Below are 18,072 nucleotides of genomic sequence, written 5' to 3'. Positions count from 1 at the left end.
TGTACAAAATAGTTATTTTGAAAATAATTATAAATTCTTAGAAGTTTTAGAAGATACTGATCCAAATAGTCAATAAGCCAATACACTGAAACTTAATGACCTGCCCTGGGGATTCTTTCCTGAAGCCTTCTTGACAGTTCCCCTAAATTTATAATTTGTCATCTACCTGACTTTGGAAGAAAGTGGCACAAGGCAAAAGATGAGGCAACTAGAAATGTGAGACATATTTATTTATTTCTTCCATCCTTTCTCAAAGAATTTGAGGTAGGTTACAAAAATATGATCAACAAATAAACAGTGAATGGATGAGTAAATGAAGAGGGATGAGAGTGGATAAATAAAGGGTAGGATAAGATTTGATGCAGAGAAATAGAAAGCATACTGTTTTAACAGTTGCCAGAGGTAAGTAGTTCTGAGGGTAGGTGGCCCCCGGCTGGCCCACAGCCAGAGCTTTGAGAGGATCCATACTATCAGAGGCTGGAAGGGTGAGGTACAGAGGATTTGCAAACAGTTGTCTGCCATGTGAAGTTTTTTCGTACATCTTAGGTGATTTCATTTGGTTTTTAAAGTCAGTGGACAGCTGTGGGCTTTTTTTTAAGGGTAAATTCTTTCTAAGAAATTTGATATAATTTATAAAAATATAATTCTAGAGTTTTTGAAAGATGTTATTGGCTTTGCACATAATTGTAAACAAAGCAAACATGGAGTAAATATCTTAACTTGATTTGTGATACTTTGTCATAATGGAAACTCAGTTTTTGAGTCTAAATATAATTATTGTAATTACATTATCTTAAATATACTGTTAGAAATGTTAATGTAAAATTTATTCTAGTATGTCATACAGAAATGCATCATATGCCAGCATACACAAGCATGCTTGTTACTTAGGTCAATCCAGAGAGCTATGAGGGAGCTCTTATTTAACATTTCTCATTTAATTAAAAATAAACATGATGTAACTTAAGAGTTTTCTATGAAAGGTCATGTTGTAATGGTACCTGACCTGTTGCTTAAATCTTTTCTTAAAATTGTATTTACCGTTATCATTTAAAATTTAATAGGACCTAGGATACAACAGAATTGCTAATAAAAAGTGGTCTAGGTCAATATTGGTTAAGCTTTTTTAATCATAAAAATTTTTTGGATTAAATGATTTGACATGAGTTTCACACTAATATAAAGTGTTTTGATGGCAAAATAATAAAGTTTCCCAGAGTAATTATTTGGTGAAAGAAATGTATTAAGATTTTTCATTGAATGTGTCTATGCTACATGGTAAAAAATATCCAGAAACTCACAAATGGGCAGTGACCCCGGTAAGAATCCAGACGCAGTGGTGGGTCAGCACTGCCTGAGCACTTAGCTGCTCACACTAGCAGGACATCGTGCGCTCATGCATCGGCGGTTTCTCCAAGGAATTCCTGATACTTAAGAATATGATGTACCATTTTAAAAGCAGAACAGAGCATGATAATAATAATAACAGTTATTTTAATGTATTTTATTTTACCTTTTTTTGGTCTTTTCTTAGAAATGTATTTTAGGAGAAATATATTGTTGGCAATGATTGTGGTTATAGAGCAGGTGTGTTTATAAGTACTAGTGTCTAGAGAACATTGGGAACTTCTGAAATCTTTTGCTAATACCTGTTTCTTCTTGATTTCTAGCTCCCAGATGGCCGCATTATCAAAGTCGGGGGAGAGAGATTTGAAGCACCAGAAGCTTTATTTCAGCCCCACTTGATCAATGTGGAGGGAGTAGGTGTTGCTGAATTGCTTTTTAACACAATCCAGGCAGCTGACATCGATACCAGGTACCTTAGAAGTGGTTGTCTCAAAGTTGTTTAATAAAATTGGATGGAATATATAAATAGTTTACAGTGACCAGGTTGTCTGTTGTCTCACTCATGTTTTTGATAGGATGGCACTGGACATTGGACAGCATGTATCACTGTGTCTCAGATGCCTCTTTGAAATAAACTCATTTTGAAATAATTTAAAATTTAAAAGTTTTAAGAGTAGAACAGAGAACACCTGAACACTCTTCATCCAATTTCCCATTTTACTGATATTAATGTTCTGTGTGTTTGCTCTGTCACTCTTTTCTCTTGAGCCATGTGAGAGTAGGTTGAATGCATAAGTCCTCCTTACTCCTCAGTGCTCACCTTGTATTTCTTAAGAATGAGGATGTTCTCTTACAGCCACAGTGCAGTTACCGAGTTCCAGGGATTGATTACTGCCATACTTTTACCTACCGTCCACATTTCAGTTTCATCCACTGTCCCAATAATGTCCTTTATACAACTTTTCTTTTCTCCAGTAAAGGATCAAATCTAAGATCACACCTTCTATTTAACTGTCATGTTTCTTAGTCACCTTTTATCTGTTACGGTTCCTTAGTTTTCATGACATCGACATCTTTGCAGAGTACAGTTTGGATGTGAGTGTTTCTCGTGATTAGATTCAGGTTACACATTTTGTCTAGGACACTGCTTCAGTGATGTGTTCTCACGTTATCACATCCAGGGGGGATGTCTGGTGACTCCTAATTGGTGATACTAGTAGTAGGCTCTTCATGAGGTTTCCTGTTTGCTCCACTGTGTAGGTTTCCTTTCTTTTCCGCTTTCCTAATGTATAAGTAATTTGTGGGAAAATACTTGGAGGCTGTGTAAATCTTGTTCCTCTTCAAATTGTGCCCCTCACCCCTTTTAGCATCTATTGATGATTCTTGCCTAAGTCCATTTTCTATTGTGCTAGTGGCGAAAAGGTGATTGTTCTAATTCCATCATAACTTCTGTATTTGTTAGTTGGCATTCTAGTGTAACAGTCCTTTTCCTTCTCCCTTGTTAATGTTTGTTTATGATCGGTATGGACTCATAATTTTATTCAGTGGATTATAATTTATTACTGCCTTGTTGGTACTAAGTTGTTCCTGATTAGGTCTATGAGAGCCCCTTCAAGCGGCTCCTGTGTCTTTTGATGTGCCCTCATCTTTTTTTTTTTTTTGAGCACATTCTGTTTCATTTTGTGGCACAGGATATTCCTGGCTCACCTTTAATTTTGGTTTTTGGTTTTTGAATAGGTAGAACATTAACAGTGTAGTCAAAACTATACAAAAAGTGTACTCTGAAGTACTTCTCTCCCTGCCCCGTGTCTTCCACCCTAGTCCTCCTCCCTGTGTTCCTTATTTTCTTACACAAAACGTAGCATACCTTAAACACTCCTTTGTACTTTGGTTTTTTGACTTAATGTATCCTAAACAATCTTATACCACTTCCTGGGGGTTGTGCTTATTCTTTTTCTACAGCTGCATTCTTTTTTCCATTGTTCACATATCATGGATTATTCAGTGGATCTTGTTTACTTAGGTAGATTCCAGTATTTGTGCTGACAGATCATGCCATGGCTAATTATGTTGTGCGTGCTGTGTCTGTGTAATGTTGGGCATGTATATTCTGAAACAATATCTGGGGTGGGGGGAGTAGTTGGGTGGAAGGGTGAATGCGTGTAGTTTTGTTATTGCTCAGTTCCTGCCCCTTCTTCTTTCCCACCAGTAGTGCATGAGGTCACCTGTGTCCCCGTAGCTCGTTCAGAGTTTGTCAGCTTTGCTACTGTCGTGCCAGTCTAATGAGTGAGAAATGATATCTCAGTGTAGCTTTAATTTGCATTTCTCTTAAGAGTGAAGTTGAATGTATTTTTCTATTTCTAGGGCCATTTTTCTATCTTTTCCTGATGAATTATCTGTTCATGGCTTTTGCCTATTCTTCTATAGGATTTTTTAATTTTTTTCCCCCTCAATTTTGAAAAAAGTTCTTTTTATATGAGCTCTGTGATATCTATTGTAGATATTTTATAATTTTTCATTTATCTCTTGCTTGTGGTGTTTTTGGCCATACAAAATTTTGTTTTTATTTAGTCATATTAAAAGATTTATAAACTTTATTGCATCTAGAGTTTGAGTCATAGTTTAAGAACTCTTCTCTACACCCAAGTTACTGAGAAATTCACTCAGAAGCATTTTGTTAAGCAAGTGTTTGCTTACTTGTTTGTTTAACCCCGAATTAAATAACAGTCTAATTTTTGTGGGATGGCTGGGGAACAGGACAATAATGGAAATTAATAAAAATAGCAATTGACTTACAACAAGCTATAAATCTAATGGAAGATGGTCAAAAGTCTAATAATTACAGTAAAATCTCATAGTAGAAGTTAGGTAGATGCTTTTGTCGCTTGATTTAACGACCATTAATAGTAAAATTACATTTAAAAGTGCATGCCTGTTGGTGGTGATTAAAGTTTTGGCATTCCTGAAGTGCTGGGGTCAGGTTCAGTAACCTCTCCGCAGAGCTGGCATTGTAAAGTAGCCCAGCTCAAATGTGTTTGGTGTGTTCTGTGTGTTGAAAGCATTCTTGTAAATGCTCACGGGCACGTATCACATGTGGCTACACCTCAGTTGCTTAGCTTATGCCGCACTCATGTGCATACTTCTGCAATTAAATACAATACAAAACCTCTTCTGGAAGCTAGAATTACAATAGCCTCAGCCCTTGAGAAGCTGAAGGTAAGTAAAAGCCTGGAAGCAAGTTTGGATGAGGGCAAGATGGATGTGACTCAGCTCCTGACCTTTACTATGAGAAGGGTTCCTCAGACCCTCACTCAGATTATATTATTTTACCACACATGTGGTTATTTTAGATTTGATTATCCAGTGTCATGACTGGCAGCCTATTTAGGGAAGAAAAGAGGACTGCTCTAAGAAGCAAACCCATCAATCTGAAGAAAAATAACAGCTGACAGCCTCAAGGCAAAGGAACAAAAGGGAAAGCTACAAAAGGCAAATGGAAAAATTCAAAAGCCAGAACTAGAATCATGGTAGAATATGGTTAATTGTAGTAGACAGCCATGTCTTGGTGGCCCCCGGGAAGCACTGTGGTAGCGCAGTCCAAGTACTGCAAGTTTGTAATGGAAACTGGACGTTATTAAGAGGCTCAGTTACATTCTCAAGAACACATGTTACATTCTTTGAAAGTATTGTCATCAAAATTACAATAACTCTTCTATACATAAAGAGGGTTTGTTATCTATTAACAGTGGTAATAGCAAACATTCAGCCCTGTGGTTTACATGTTGAATTTTATTTAATTCTCCCAGCAACCACCTGAGATTGGCATTAAAGGAACTCAGATACTGTTTTCCTAATCTGAAACCCTAATGAATACCTATTATATCTTTCTAGATCTGAATTTTATAAGCACATTGTGCTTTCTGGAGGGTCTACTATGTACCCTGGGCTGCCATCACGGTTGGAACGAGAGCTTAAACAGCTTTACTTAGAACGAGTGTTGAAGGGAGATGTGGAAAAACTTTCTGTAAGTATCCATCCACCAACAATCCAACTGTTAACATAGATTTAAAAGCCTGTAAAAAGCTGTGAATCTCGACTACCACCAGAGGGAGCAAGAAGTCTTCCTAAACAAATTGCTCATGCAGTCTAGTGCAGCCTTGAAGAGGTGGGAAGTAAATGGTTCAAGATGAGCTCTGTCTCAGAATGGTCCTGGTGCCCGGTCAGCTCTACATTGAGTGGATGAAGTGACTAGGTCCAAGACCAAATGTTCTGGTTCTTCTGTAACTAACAGCCTGGAACCGAGGTGCCTGTAAGTGCGTGGGAAGAACCTGCTCTGCTGTGGAGAGAGATGTGCCACCCTCCTTGGGTTTTTGTTGTCCGACTTGTTTTTTGAATATGTGATGAGTCTTCAGTGCTCCTCTTGAACTGTCTCATGTTTCTTTCTTGTTTTTCTAAGGAGGGAAGTTGATTAGGTTTATTTATTTATTTACTTATAATGGAAGTACTGGGGATTGAACCCAGGACTGCATGCATGCTAACCACACACTCTACCACTTGAGCTGTACCCTCTCCCGTCTCATATTTCTGATTCTAAGTTATTTTCTGGATGTTTCTTGCATATGTCTCATCTTCCCAGTCAGATTGTACAGCCCCATGTGTCCAGTTATTTTTGCATCCCTGTCAACTATCATAGCTCTTGAAACAGGGTTTAACTGGTGGTTGTTGATACACGGAGTAGGAAGAAATTTTTAAACTAGTATGTAATAGTTGATGGTTACTTGGCATTGATTTTTTTTTCCTACAAACTCTGGACTCTGTGAAGTACACTATACATACTATGCACTCAACTAAGAATCACTTAATTCTGCATTAATCTATAGGGTCATCTCACCAACTTTGATCAGTTGCTATAGATAATTACATCCTACAGAGGGCTGGACGTTTTGGAGACACTGTTACATCTTTCATTTGTGACTGAAATTGCGTATGGGCTCATACATTAAACAAATTAAAAGACCAAAAAGGAGCCATGTTGTCTGAGTACTTCACTCATTTGTCTTATTTTATTGAGTTATACATATAATTTAAAATCAGCCTCAGGTGATTATTCAGCAAATATTTCTTGAATTCCTGGATGCCAAACACTTGTCTCAGTGCGGGGACAGATAAAACAGAAGTCCCCACTTTCAGTCTGTGAATAATGTATCAGCAGTGTTAAGCACTGTGAAGAAGAGTTGGACTGGGGGCTGGCAAGTGGTAGTGACTGGGGGAGGTGGTGTGCTCCTCCGTGTAGTGTGATCAGGGAAGGGCTCCCGTGAGGTAGCTTTGGAGCAAAGACCTGAAGGGAGTGACGGAGTGAGCAGCCTGACTCTCTTGGGGGGAGAATCTTCCAGACAGGAACAGCCCCGAGTTGGTGGGAGTGTGCAGATGTGGCTGGAGCAGAGTGAGCAGGGGAGAGGGCTGGGGGTCAGCTCAGAAAGGTAATCAGGATGTAGGTCTTATTCAGCCATGGTAAAGAGTTCCACTTTCCTCCTAGTGAGCTAGGAAGTCTTGGGAGGAGGATCTTGAGCAGAGAAGTAGGATCTGACTTGTTAAAAGGCTCATTAAGTCTGGCATGGTGAATAGATTGTTGAAGGAGGAAGGAAGAAAGGTGGATGTAGAAAGCTGGGTTAGGAGGCTCTGAGGAGGGAAGAGGTATATAGAACAGAGGAGGAGGTGTGCAATGGTTGGAGAGTGGAAGAGAGGAGAGCGAGGTAACGGGATTGCTGAGCAGCACTGAGGGGCTCAGTCGAGGTTAAAGCTAGATGTTGAGTTTCTCTCACACCGTATTTAGTTGCCTGAGGGCAGGGGCAGAGCAGAGAGTTGATCACTTGAGTTAGTGTTCTGCTGAATGAGAGGGAGAGGACAGGGTCACTAAGGATGACGTCAGGACACGGTGGAGAGAGCTTGCACACATGCGCAGCAGAGCGGGAATGAGAAGGAATAACGTGGGGATCTGTAGATGCCCTGGGCAAAGAGGAGTGGTGGACGGAGTAGTCTGATCGAACAGGTTTCCGAGGGGCTGTGGAGTTGCAGGGAGGAGGGAGAGAGAAGCAGCAGTGAAGAACCAGAATCTCTGTTAGCCAGGCTCCGGGGTTAGGAAGGGTGTGAGAGACAAACTGCAGCCAGCTGAGAAAGCTGCAGGAGCAGCAGTGTCCTGGGGGCCGACCAGGTTTCCCTGTGAGTGCGGGTGGCCAGACCACAGCCCTGGCCCACACCTGGCAGTTTTATGAATAAAGTTTTATTGGAACACAGTCAGGCCCATTCTTTTACACAGTGTTACCTATTGTCACATATGGCCTGTGGCTGCCTTTAGGTAGTGCCAGAGAGACCCTCAGAGCCTCGAGTGTTTACTTTCTGGTCCCTTGCAGAAGTTTGCTGACCCCTGCCTAAGAGTAAAAAAGTGACGAGAACAGTTAAAACCGTTAGGTTAGCCTCAGAATTGGTTAATAAATAAACATGTTTTTCTGTGTCATGTATTATGACAGATCCTATGGTTCTTTTATGTGATGTAAAGGCAATTTAGAGGACATAGTTATTTTGAGTCTTTTTTAAAGGATTTATGACTCTGTAAATAAAATTACTACTTGATTTTAAGGTTTCTCTCTTGGGTGTTGACTGACCATATAGATGGAGGCCTGTCCTTGTTAGACAGTTAACAGTGGCTACAGAGTATAAAACGTTTCCCACTTGTCTTTAGTTTTGGTTACTGTGTTCATTTTTTCCAACATCCCTTGGTTTATTTTGGCCATATTTGGCCTTGTTTATTTTGAGAACATTTTGTTTGAATTTGAGACAATAGAAAGTGAGCTTTGCTTATAAGAGGACTTCAGTCTTAGTCTGCTGCACAGGATTCCAGTCATAGGGCTGTTGGGCCTTGAAGAAACTGTGGAAGCCCCTTAATGAACTCTTCATCTGACAGCTGGCCAGGTGGTTTGCCCACTGGTGGGAACCCTGCCACAGTCAGGGCTCTGGTGCTTAGGCTCTCCGGAGGGTGACCATGGAATTCATTGTTCAAATCAGGACACTTCTGAGAGTGACAAGGGGTGCTGTTAATGATGGGGCCACAAGTGTAAACGGGGACCATTCTGAGCACCCTGGGATGGATGTGAGATCTGGCTGTGAGCTTTGGGCAAATGACAAGATGTCTCTGTGTACCACAGGTACCAAATCCTGCCGTCCTGCTTACATCACAGGACCTTTGTGAGAATTCAACAAGAGAATGTATGAAAAAGTTGTTTTCATAAAGCGGAGCACTACGCACGTATGATGTTTTATTATCTGCTCTTTCTCCCTTAGAAATTCAAGATCCGCATTGAGGACCCCCCCCGCAGAAAGCACATGGTATTCCTGGGGGGTGCGGTTCTAGCAGATATCATGAAAGACAAGGACAACTTCTGGATGACTCGACAGGAATACCAAGAAAAGGGTGTCCGCGTGCTGGAGAAACTCGGGGTGACTGTTCGATAAACTGCAGAGCTTGTTCCCGTCACACCCCTAATGCTTTCTTTTTTTCCTTTATTGCCAATCTTTGAACTCATTCAGCTCCAGGACATGGAAGAGGCCTCTCTCTGCCTTTTGACTGGAAAGGTCAGGTTTTATTCTGATGTCTTGGGGAAGCTTTGTTAAATTTTTGTTAATGTGGGCAAATCTGACTGTTTAATTCCACCACTTCCCTACAAACACGAGAGGGCAGGGGTCCTGACTGCTGCTCTGTTTCTTCTAAGTAGGTGTTTAGATCACTCCTGTAGGCTTCCTATTTTCACTTTACTGCTCTAATGCTGCTAGTTTTAGTCTTTAGCACACTAGGTGGTATGCCTTTATTAGCGTAAGAAAAAAAACCTTAACAGGAGCTTTTACATATTATTGGGGTGGGGGTGGTCGGGGCTGGGTGGGCGGCATCTGAACCCTTTATGGTGTTTCCTCTGTAGTGTGGAGCTTTCAGCGGTTACTGCTACAGCTTTAAGTACCTTAAAGCTTCTGGTTTTAGGAAAATGTGTTAGGCTCAGAACTAGAGTGTTTGGTGTGGGTTTTTGCGTGGAGGGAAGGGGTGGTCTTTTGATTTTAATTTTTTGATTTTTGAGCTTTTCTGCTCTGGGGTACGTAAGATGAATTTTATTTACGTAGTTTGATCTGGCAGGTTTTCTACTTTGGTCTGCCTGAAACTGTTTTCATCTGATGTAAAAAGCAAGCGTAGTGTCCCATTACCATGTGGCTTAAGGATTTATTTTTTTTTTAAATCAGCCATGTCATCTAGAGCTAGACTCCCAATCTATCAATGGAAAAGTAACATTGAAAAAATGCTTTTGGAAATTCAGATTACAGGCAAAAAGTGCTTAAGAGCTGGTATTTTCTAAGTGCTTCTGTTTATGCCAGAAGCATTAGGGTAACCCAGTGCCAAGTACCGTTCTTGCAAATTACTCTTTTATATAACTGACCAGTGCTTATTTGATTAAAAAAAAAAACCAATAGACACATAGCAGGAATTACTGGCAGTGGTTGTAAACCGTTGGGGTGAAAGTGACATGGGAGTGTGGGGCTTGTTGCCAGTAGTTCTCACTAGTTTTTTTGTTGGTATGTTTGATTTGAAACTTCGAACTGAGTAAAATTGGACTATTTAAAATGTTGGCCAAAAAAAAATCAAGACTTAAATGTGTATTTGTGCTGAAAAACGAATCATAACTTCTAAATCTCAGCCATCTTATGCTGGAAAGAAGAATTGTTGGTATTTTGTAAAAGTTAGCAGACTAACCTGTCAGAAGATCATATTTATGAATCCGTTGGTATTGATTGCTATCTGAAAAATATCGAATAGTACTCAGACTTGAATTCCTTCTAAATTTGAAAAATAAAGTAATAAATTGTATCACGTGAAGTACAAAATGCAGGTTCTGGGAAAAAATGTTTTCCTTTATTTCAAAACATTCTTTACTAATAATGATTTTGAAAGAAGAAGCTACTTTTTGGTGACTGAAATTGGAGAAATTACTGGCTTGTAGCATCTCTTTTGTGAGAAAACTTAAAAATCAGTTTACATGAAATAAGCAGCAAAAGAAGGCTGGTTTTAATTATGCAGTTTCTGTTAATATTACATATTTTTTGTCTGTTTTACCTCAATTTGAGCAAATAAAAGAAGTTTGCCTGCATGCTGGACATGCTTCAGTACACATGATAGCCTGTGAATAACGTCTATTAGATTTTAGGGACGTGTCGGAGTCACTTTGGAATTCTAAAGTGTTCCTAAATCATGTTCTTATAAATCCCCCCAGGTTTTTGAGTACAGTTGTTAAAGGACACAGATGTAGGATTGGTACCTACTAGTTGTTGATTTCAGGTAAATGGATTGACTCTCGCTTGACCTTTGGTCATTTTAAAATATGGGGGTAGAAGACAACAAAGCCTGGGATAGACTCTTAAATAAAACAGTGAAAGCATTTGTCATTTGTCCCTTGAATGTAGAATTTGGTTTTAATTTTACAATTCTGCTAGCAAACATGACAGTTAAAATGATGTATTAATATATAGCAAGAGTATAATTTTTAAATTACATTTTATAATTTTCGTATTCCAAGGTGAAGTAATGCATTGCGTAATTTTTTGGGGGGTGGGGGAAGTATTATGTTTAATTGGAGTTGTCAAGCGTGAGTCCCTCAGAAATAAAAATTTTTTCTGTTTTAAAAGAGATCTGATTTATAGCTCTTGAAAACCATTACTAATACTTAAATTTCCAATAATGATTAAAATTCTTTTCTTTTAAAATTAGAATTGCCCATGCCTTGATCTTTGAGGAGGGTTTCTTAGAAATAGATCCTACATTTAAAGTTCTTTCTTTAAAATGTGGTGTTGATGTTAACTTTCACAGTTCTGAGCACTGTCAACAATATCTGGAAAGTATTTTGAGAGATCAATGGAAAGCTAAACATTCTAAATTTAACATGAATACACTTTTTGATTCAGAAAATAAAATCAGATTTTTCAAAGTAAATCTGAATTTTGTCTTTGTTTTTCCTCTCAGTAGCTTTTCTCTTTGGTTTTATTTTCTTATTTTTATTCATATTTTCAGTTTTGTTAATGCAAGATAGATTGACAACTTTATGCTAGTTGATAGACCAAATTCAGTTCAGTGTCATTCAGTTTAACTAAAAAATAATTGATTTTTGGTGTGATCTTTATTTTTTGATGTGATTTTAAATACATAAGAAAAAAATCCTAGAAATAAGAGCAAATTACAGCTGCAGCTCTATTACGAATGTTTTTCCTCAACTAGGCTGTTTTGTTTCCAGGAAGGTTTAAGGTGGCTTTCGCAGTGCTGGGAATGCTCAAGAGACCTGTGTGGAACATGCCTCTTTCAAGAACATTTTAGCTCCTCTGCAGACTTTTAGGCATATTATTTTTTAACAAAACAACTAAAGGCAGATGAAAATTTATTAAACTGACCCTTTCTTGCTTTCCTACTAGCCTTTGAGGATGAGGGGCTGGGGAGTACATGCAAGTGTTTTTGTTTTTCCTTCTCCGTGAACTTGTGCGCTTGAACCTCATTGCTCCCTTCATGGCCAAAGTCCCCCAGGACTTTCTGAGGTTTGCCTCTCGTGTCTTTCATTTAGCCTCTGAGTCACCAGAAGAATAATGTGACTGCTGTCTTTATGTGTTACAGAGGGAGAAAATCCTGGGCCCCGCACTAGGTGCTGTTGATGGAGTGAATGTCTCAGTGCTCTTGGTATTTTTTCACCCACAAACCTTGACTGCTGTACAACTGAGTGTGGTTATTAACTGTACTAATTTTATTTATTTTTATTTTTTTATTTACTTGTTTATTTTACATTTTACTCTTACTCAATCTGTGCAGGATACTACTTTTTTTTTTTAACTGTATTAATTTTAGAACCATCAAAGAGGGTATCCAATTAAAGTGAACCAGAAACTCGAGGGTTGATTTTACTTCAATACTTAACATGCTGTCTAACTTTGGACTAATTGGCCAACTACCCACAGTACCTGGGGTATTTGTAGGTCACTTTTTTCCTCCCACTCAAATTTCTTGAGCTATTAGAAGATTGAAAATGCTACATCAGAGGTAAGTGGAGGAGGTGGGGGAAGAACCTGGGAAAGCATATTTGCACTTTGTAACGGTCAAATCACTGACTTTAGTAATTCCACTGTGTATCAGTAACCTTAGCCATAGAATAAATGTAAAGTTAGGAATATAAATAAGGCAGCTATTTTAATTGGTATCAACGGGGAATTGGTTTCAGGACACTACCCTGCCCCTTGCATCCGTGCACCAGGGTAGCAAAATCCAGGGATGCTCAGGTCCTCATATAAAATGTGGCATAGTATTTACATATAACCTACACCCATCCTCCTCTATGCTTCAAATCACCCCTAGATTACTTACAATATTTAATACAATGTAAATGCTATGCAAATAGTTGCTGGGGCATGCAGCAAATTCAAGTTTTGCTTTTTGGAGCTTTCTGAAATTTTTTTCCTGACTATTTTCAATCTGCTGTTGGTTGAATTCGCAGGTGTGGGACCTGCCATAAGGAGAGCCAACTGTATGTAAATTCCAGTGATTTTTCACATTAAGCTTAACATTTTAAAAGCATCCTAAAGCATCTTTCTCTACATTGGTTAGATAACATCTAAAGTTAGAAAGAAGCTATTAAACTATAGTTGCTTTTGTTTAAGTCATCTACACTATGGCAGTGACAAAAAAAGTGTTGTACCTATTATAAATATCTTATTTTGTGTTAAGTGCAGTTGTGAAATATCTAACTGGGCAGGGGGAATCCAAATCATCTCTCTCCTTTGGCAGAAGAGAGTTCCTGTCCTTTCTCAGCTCTCCCACCCTCTAGAGGAAAAAGGAAAGCCTGGAAAGGAGCCTGCAAATTTCCTTGAAATAGAAGAATTAGTATTTTACCTGCATTTGCATGGACCAGTTAAAGGTCTGGGGTTCAGAAGCGTGGAAGCCAATCACAAGGATAAGGTATGGTTTTGAAGTCCAAGGTAGACTCCTGAGTCAGAACAGTGCCTTTTGCCATTAACATCAGGTTGAGCTTTTGCCTGTTGAATACTATTTTTTTTCTTTTAAGATGAGTAAAAAGAAAACTAGTGAGCTGCTTTGTACTTCCTTGAAGCAGGGTTTGAAAAAGGGCCCCAACTCTTCAGAGTTAAGAATTCCATGCATAGAAGAGAGTGTTTATAAATATTTGAATGTAAAGGTATTACTATGAAATGAAGTTGACTTTTTAAGCAATTACTTCAGGAAATTCTGAAGTTAAGACCCGCCACAATATTAATTTGATCTTGTTAAATGAGTACCTTGATATGCAGGGGCTGGGATTTTTATTTTTTAGACCTTTCATATGCACATGAAAATTGCAAGGCCTGTCTTATCTTAGGGAATCAAATCTAAGAATTTCCTGAGTGAGAATTATTTCTATGAACTTCTTATGTTTCCATATTTCATGCCAACTTAGTGTTTGAAGAGTAAGAAATCTGGACCTTAACTGAGGTTCAAATGTTGAAAATAAGTTGATAATAAACATTTGACCCCTTAATTTGAAATCTTCAGTGTACCTCCAAGTGTGCATGTGTATTTGTACATTGTCCTTTCTTAGATCTACTTACCTGTGAAAGCATCTGACATTAGTTGAGTTTAAGAACTCTTGACAAGGAATGCAGGTTTGGAACCTACAACTATTGACTAGGTACAATTCAAAGGACTTACATCAATGAGGGAAACCATTTCGCCTGTTTTCACTGTGCGGTTTAGGTGGAGTTTAACATGTTAAGTATCCTATAGAAATTGATGTAGCTGGAGTGTAATTACCTAAAATTTAAAAACAATCAGATTAGGGAGAGGGTGCTAGCTCAGTGGTAGAGCGCAAACATAGCATGCACTGGGTTGGATCCCCAGTACCTCCATTAAAAAGTAAATAAATATAAATAAATAAAGCTATTAGCATTTCAAAAAAAACCAGTCAAATTGTTTGCCACTCAATGGCTTTCTCAACATGAAGACAGAATCAGATGGAGTGCTTGAGAAGTGCGGGTTCCCTGGCCCCACTCGTGGACCTACTTGACTCAGGCCCGAGGATTTGCCAGTTTTCCAGCTGCACTGACGGTTCTGTTCCCCGCCAAAGCTCTCACATCCCTGTTGGAGGATATTAACAGGGTGAGCAGGCCCCGAAGTACAAACCACTCCCCTGGGCCCACACCTGCGTGCCCTTGCCTCACTCTTCTGCAGCTTCCAGCAAATAGGCTCAGAAGTGAAGAAGCCCTGGAAACGGACTCTGAGCGGGGCTGGGCGGCCAGTGTGCTGACCTCCACCCCTCCTCCCCAAACTCAGGTGGTGATAATGTCCTTCACTCAAAATGCAAATTATTCTGGGAAGGCTAAAGCACCATCAGTCATTTACACATTTGTGTGAATTAAAAGGAAGTCCGGTTTACTCAAACTGACACCTAGTGAAGATTAGCAGCTCTTTGTGATTTAAGTGGAGGGAAGGTCTGTAAGCTTGGCCCGAGTCCACTGGAGAGAACAGGCAGACTCCGGAGGAGATGTAAAGAAGTCATGAGGGCAAGGTCACTTTTTAGGAGTGGGTGCTGGAAGTGGTGGAAAAAACCAGAGCAAACTGCTAATTTCGAAGTTGGTTTTAGAGATGTTTTCCCTTCACTTCTGACTTGCATGGTTCCCAGCTCCCTGAACTCAAGCTACTACAGCTGGTGCTACGATTCAGCAAATTGATGGATGAAAATAATTTGTCCTCTGGCCAAGCAACCCACCTACCAGATGTAGCTTTATTCCTGGAGAGGAAATGTCTGTTTCAAGTTGCATGCAACTGACATACAAGTGAACTTTTGGAAGCGATGTGGAGACCACCTATATCTAGTTGTTTCAAGTTTTGATTTATTTTAAAGTATAAGCCCAGCTGGTTCCAAAGTTTGGAATTTTGTGGGATTTAATGATTTTAGTTAATAGCCACGAGAGAGAGAGAGAGAGAGAGAGAGAGAGAGAGACAAAAGCTTACCCTTGCATTTGCTCTTTTAGGCAAGAATAATTTAAGCCAGAGATTTGAACGGAGAGGAGGAGGGAGGGGGCCATGCTGCTCCTATAGATTTAAATTGTCAACAGCTGCAGGTAAGTATATGAACGAGAAAGATTAAGTAACTAGCTGCAGGTAAGGAGGTGGTTAGTTTTCAGTGCAGGAACCCTCTCTGAGAACGAGTTTGTTGGATCCTCTGGGTGAGTAGGAAGTGACTTTTGTCTTCTGAACCTAATTCTTCTCAAGCCCATGTAAGTAAGCTTTAGCATTTTCTCTAGATGGAGAGCGTGTTTGATGCTGGTTGTATTTTCTTGATATTTGTTTGCCTACATATCTCATTCCTACTGTTTTCACCATGATCGTGTCTCTTAAAATGTTCATTTTACCCTAGAGCACACAGCAAATATCCTGCAGCTTTTTAAAAAGCACCACCTCTGATGGTAGCTAAAAATGCACATTAGATGTTTAGAAGCCTTGTTTGTTCTCAGTGTTGACCGAAATTTGTCCAAAAGTGGAAGTGTTTGTTCATTATGACCGATAGTCATTTTAATGACTGCTATAAATTTCTTATGATGTAAAAGCTACCTTTAAACCACAAGGTCCCCTAAAGCTGAATGCTCTTCATAATGTGGATTTTGGGGGTATCTGTGTTTGCTCTTCGCCTTTTCTCAAACACACAGGTGGAGGTGTTCTAGGAAAACTATCTTTTGACTTTAAACTACTATTTTAAAATAGTGTGAGAATTTCATGGTTCATTCTTTGTTTTAGCTTTGGTTAATTCTACCAATCTCAGGAAAGAGTTGGCTGATAATTATCTTTTTTCTATTTTATGTATGCAGCACCCTTTTATGCCATAAACTTTTTTTTTCTGTTTATACTGTCCAAAAGAAGCTAAAATTTTTGGTGGGAGCCAACAAAAATCTTCTCCTAGGTGCTTTAAAAACAATAAGAAAGGCTTCCTTGAGCGTTCTAAATGAAAGTTTTCTTAGTGTTGTTGCATTTGTGGGTCTTCTGAACAGCTATGTGAGGGGCAAGATTTATGTAATGAAATTCCCACATTTTAAGAGTCTAAAGAGGCTTAGATTTATGGTGTGCCCCCCCCCGCCCACCTCTGCTCTTGAATCACTGAGACGAGAAAACTTCTGAATATGACCCAGAGCACACACACAGACACAAAAACAGCCTTTGCTGTTCCCACATTCTCTGAAATGACAGGATCAAATGAAATATAAAGAGCACCGTAAACTCTTAGAACTCAAGCTTTGCTAACTGGCAAACTAGCTAAGTGGTAGTTTGCCTCACTGGCTGATTTTATACCAAAGCTGTGACTGTTCCCCACTAAATTTCAGAACAGTTTTTACTTTCAAGAATATATCCTGTTTTCTTCAGGTTCAGAACTTGTCTGCTAAAATAATTAGCTGTGAGGCAGACAAGGAAAGAATTACATCTGCAAAAGGCAGGACAAGGTTTGGAGAAGAGGCGGAGATAAAACCCTGGCTTGATTCACAGCTGCCCACCCTGCAAGGAGAGAGCGGGCCAAGAACAGCCAGGCTGATTTATGGAGGAGAGATGAGGAAACCATTTATACCCCAGATCTCTTGGATTTTTGACAATGTCGGTGTAAACTATTTCCATTCAGACCGAGAGAACGGGGAGTCTCTGGGGTATTCCGTCTCCACACCTTCACCTCTTCCTCTCCTAGCCTTTCCGGCCACATTGAGGCCGGTGGTTCTCAGACTTTGAGGTGCCTCTTGGGGAGCTGGTTATGGCGCAGATGACGGCCGCACTTCTAGAACGTGAGGCGGCACTCTCAGAAGGGCTCCTTTGCACTCAAAAAAGCATGGATCAGAAACCAGGGGAGTTTTGTACAGAATTAAGCTACAGCCTAAATGATAAAAATCTGAGTATATTTTTACCAAAAAAATAGGGAACTTTCTAATAGAATGAAGACAGAATCTCTCCCGCCTAGAACTTACTACCAGCGACTCTTGGATTCCTGGTTTCTCTTTCTCTCCCTGTCTCCGTCTCTCCCTCCCTCTCCCCATCTCTCCCCCGATCCCCCACTCTATGCCTTGAAAAAACCAGCTTCCTTTATTACCGCACCTTAATTTTACTCACAAAGGAAAGTGTTGCCAGTCTTATCTGTTTCAAAGGGCCTTTGTTTGAAGTCCCTTTTGGAAAAGGAGCACGTTTTCCTGCCTTGGTTGACTGCCTTTTAGAGAACAAGACTGCATCTTAAACAAGTGTTCATTGAACTTTTAAATTTCCTTGACTTTTCGTGAGCTGAGCCAACAGGGGACTTCAGGCCCTAGGTTCACTAAAGGAGTCACACAGGAAGTATTAGTGGCAGGAATGATGACGCGACCGAAAGCTGTAATGGTCACCATTCGAGTGCCCGCCAAGAGCCAGGTGCTGCCCCTTGAGCACTTCTACACGCTTTCTCTGGGAGTTCAGGTCAGATTTATTACCTTCACTTTAGAAGAGGAAACAGACTGCAGAGGTGAAGTAACTGGAGCAAGGGCTGGGAGCTAGGAAGCTGTAGAGGCAGAGTTGAACCTAAGCGTCACTCTGGCTGCACAACCTTCGCTTCAGCACCCTGCGATGATTCTGAGTGATGAGCATCTGAGTCTCTCTGTCTC

General features: G+C 39.8%; 1 protein-coding gene across 1 annotated transcript in view; it reads left to right on the top strand.

Moving 5' to 3' along the window:
• ACTR2 (actin related protein 2) overlaps positions 1-11,371 on the top strand; it is a 33,141-nt gene extending 21,770 nt beyond the window's left edge. Inside the window, exons 7-9 of the mRNA XM_010979919.3 lie at positions 1,671-1,816; positions 5,239-5,371; positions 8,686-11,371. Of these exons, the coding sequence (XP_010978221.1) occupies positions 1,671-1,816; positions 5,239-5,371; positions 8,686-8,856 (450 nt within the window). The 3' untranslated portion in view covers positions 8,857-11,371. The remainder of the gene's footprint in view (positions 1-1,670; positions 1,817-5,238; positions 5,372-8,685) is intronic.
• The last annotated feature ends 6,701 nt before the right edge of the window (positions 11,372-18,072 follow it).

Source organism: Camelus dromedarius, chromosome 15 (assembly GCF_036321535.1).
Source record: "Camelus dromedarius isolate mCamDro1 chromosome 15, mCamDro1.pat, whole genome shotgun sequence".
Lineage (NCBI taxonomy): Eukaryota > Metazoa > Chordata > Mammalia > Artiodactyla > Camelidae > Camelus > Camelus dromedarius.
The sequence above is the reverse complement of the archived record's forward strand: the minus strand, read 5'-3'. Positions and strand labels throughout refer to the sequence as shown.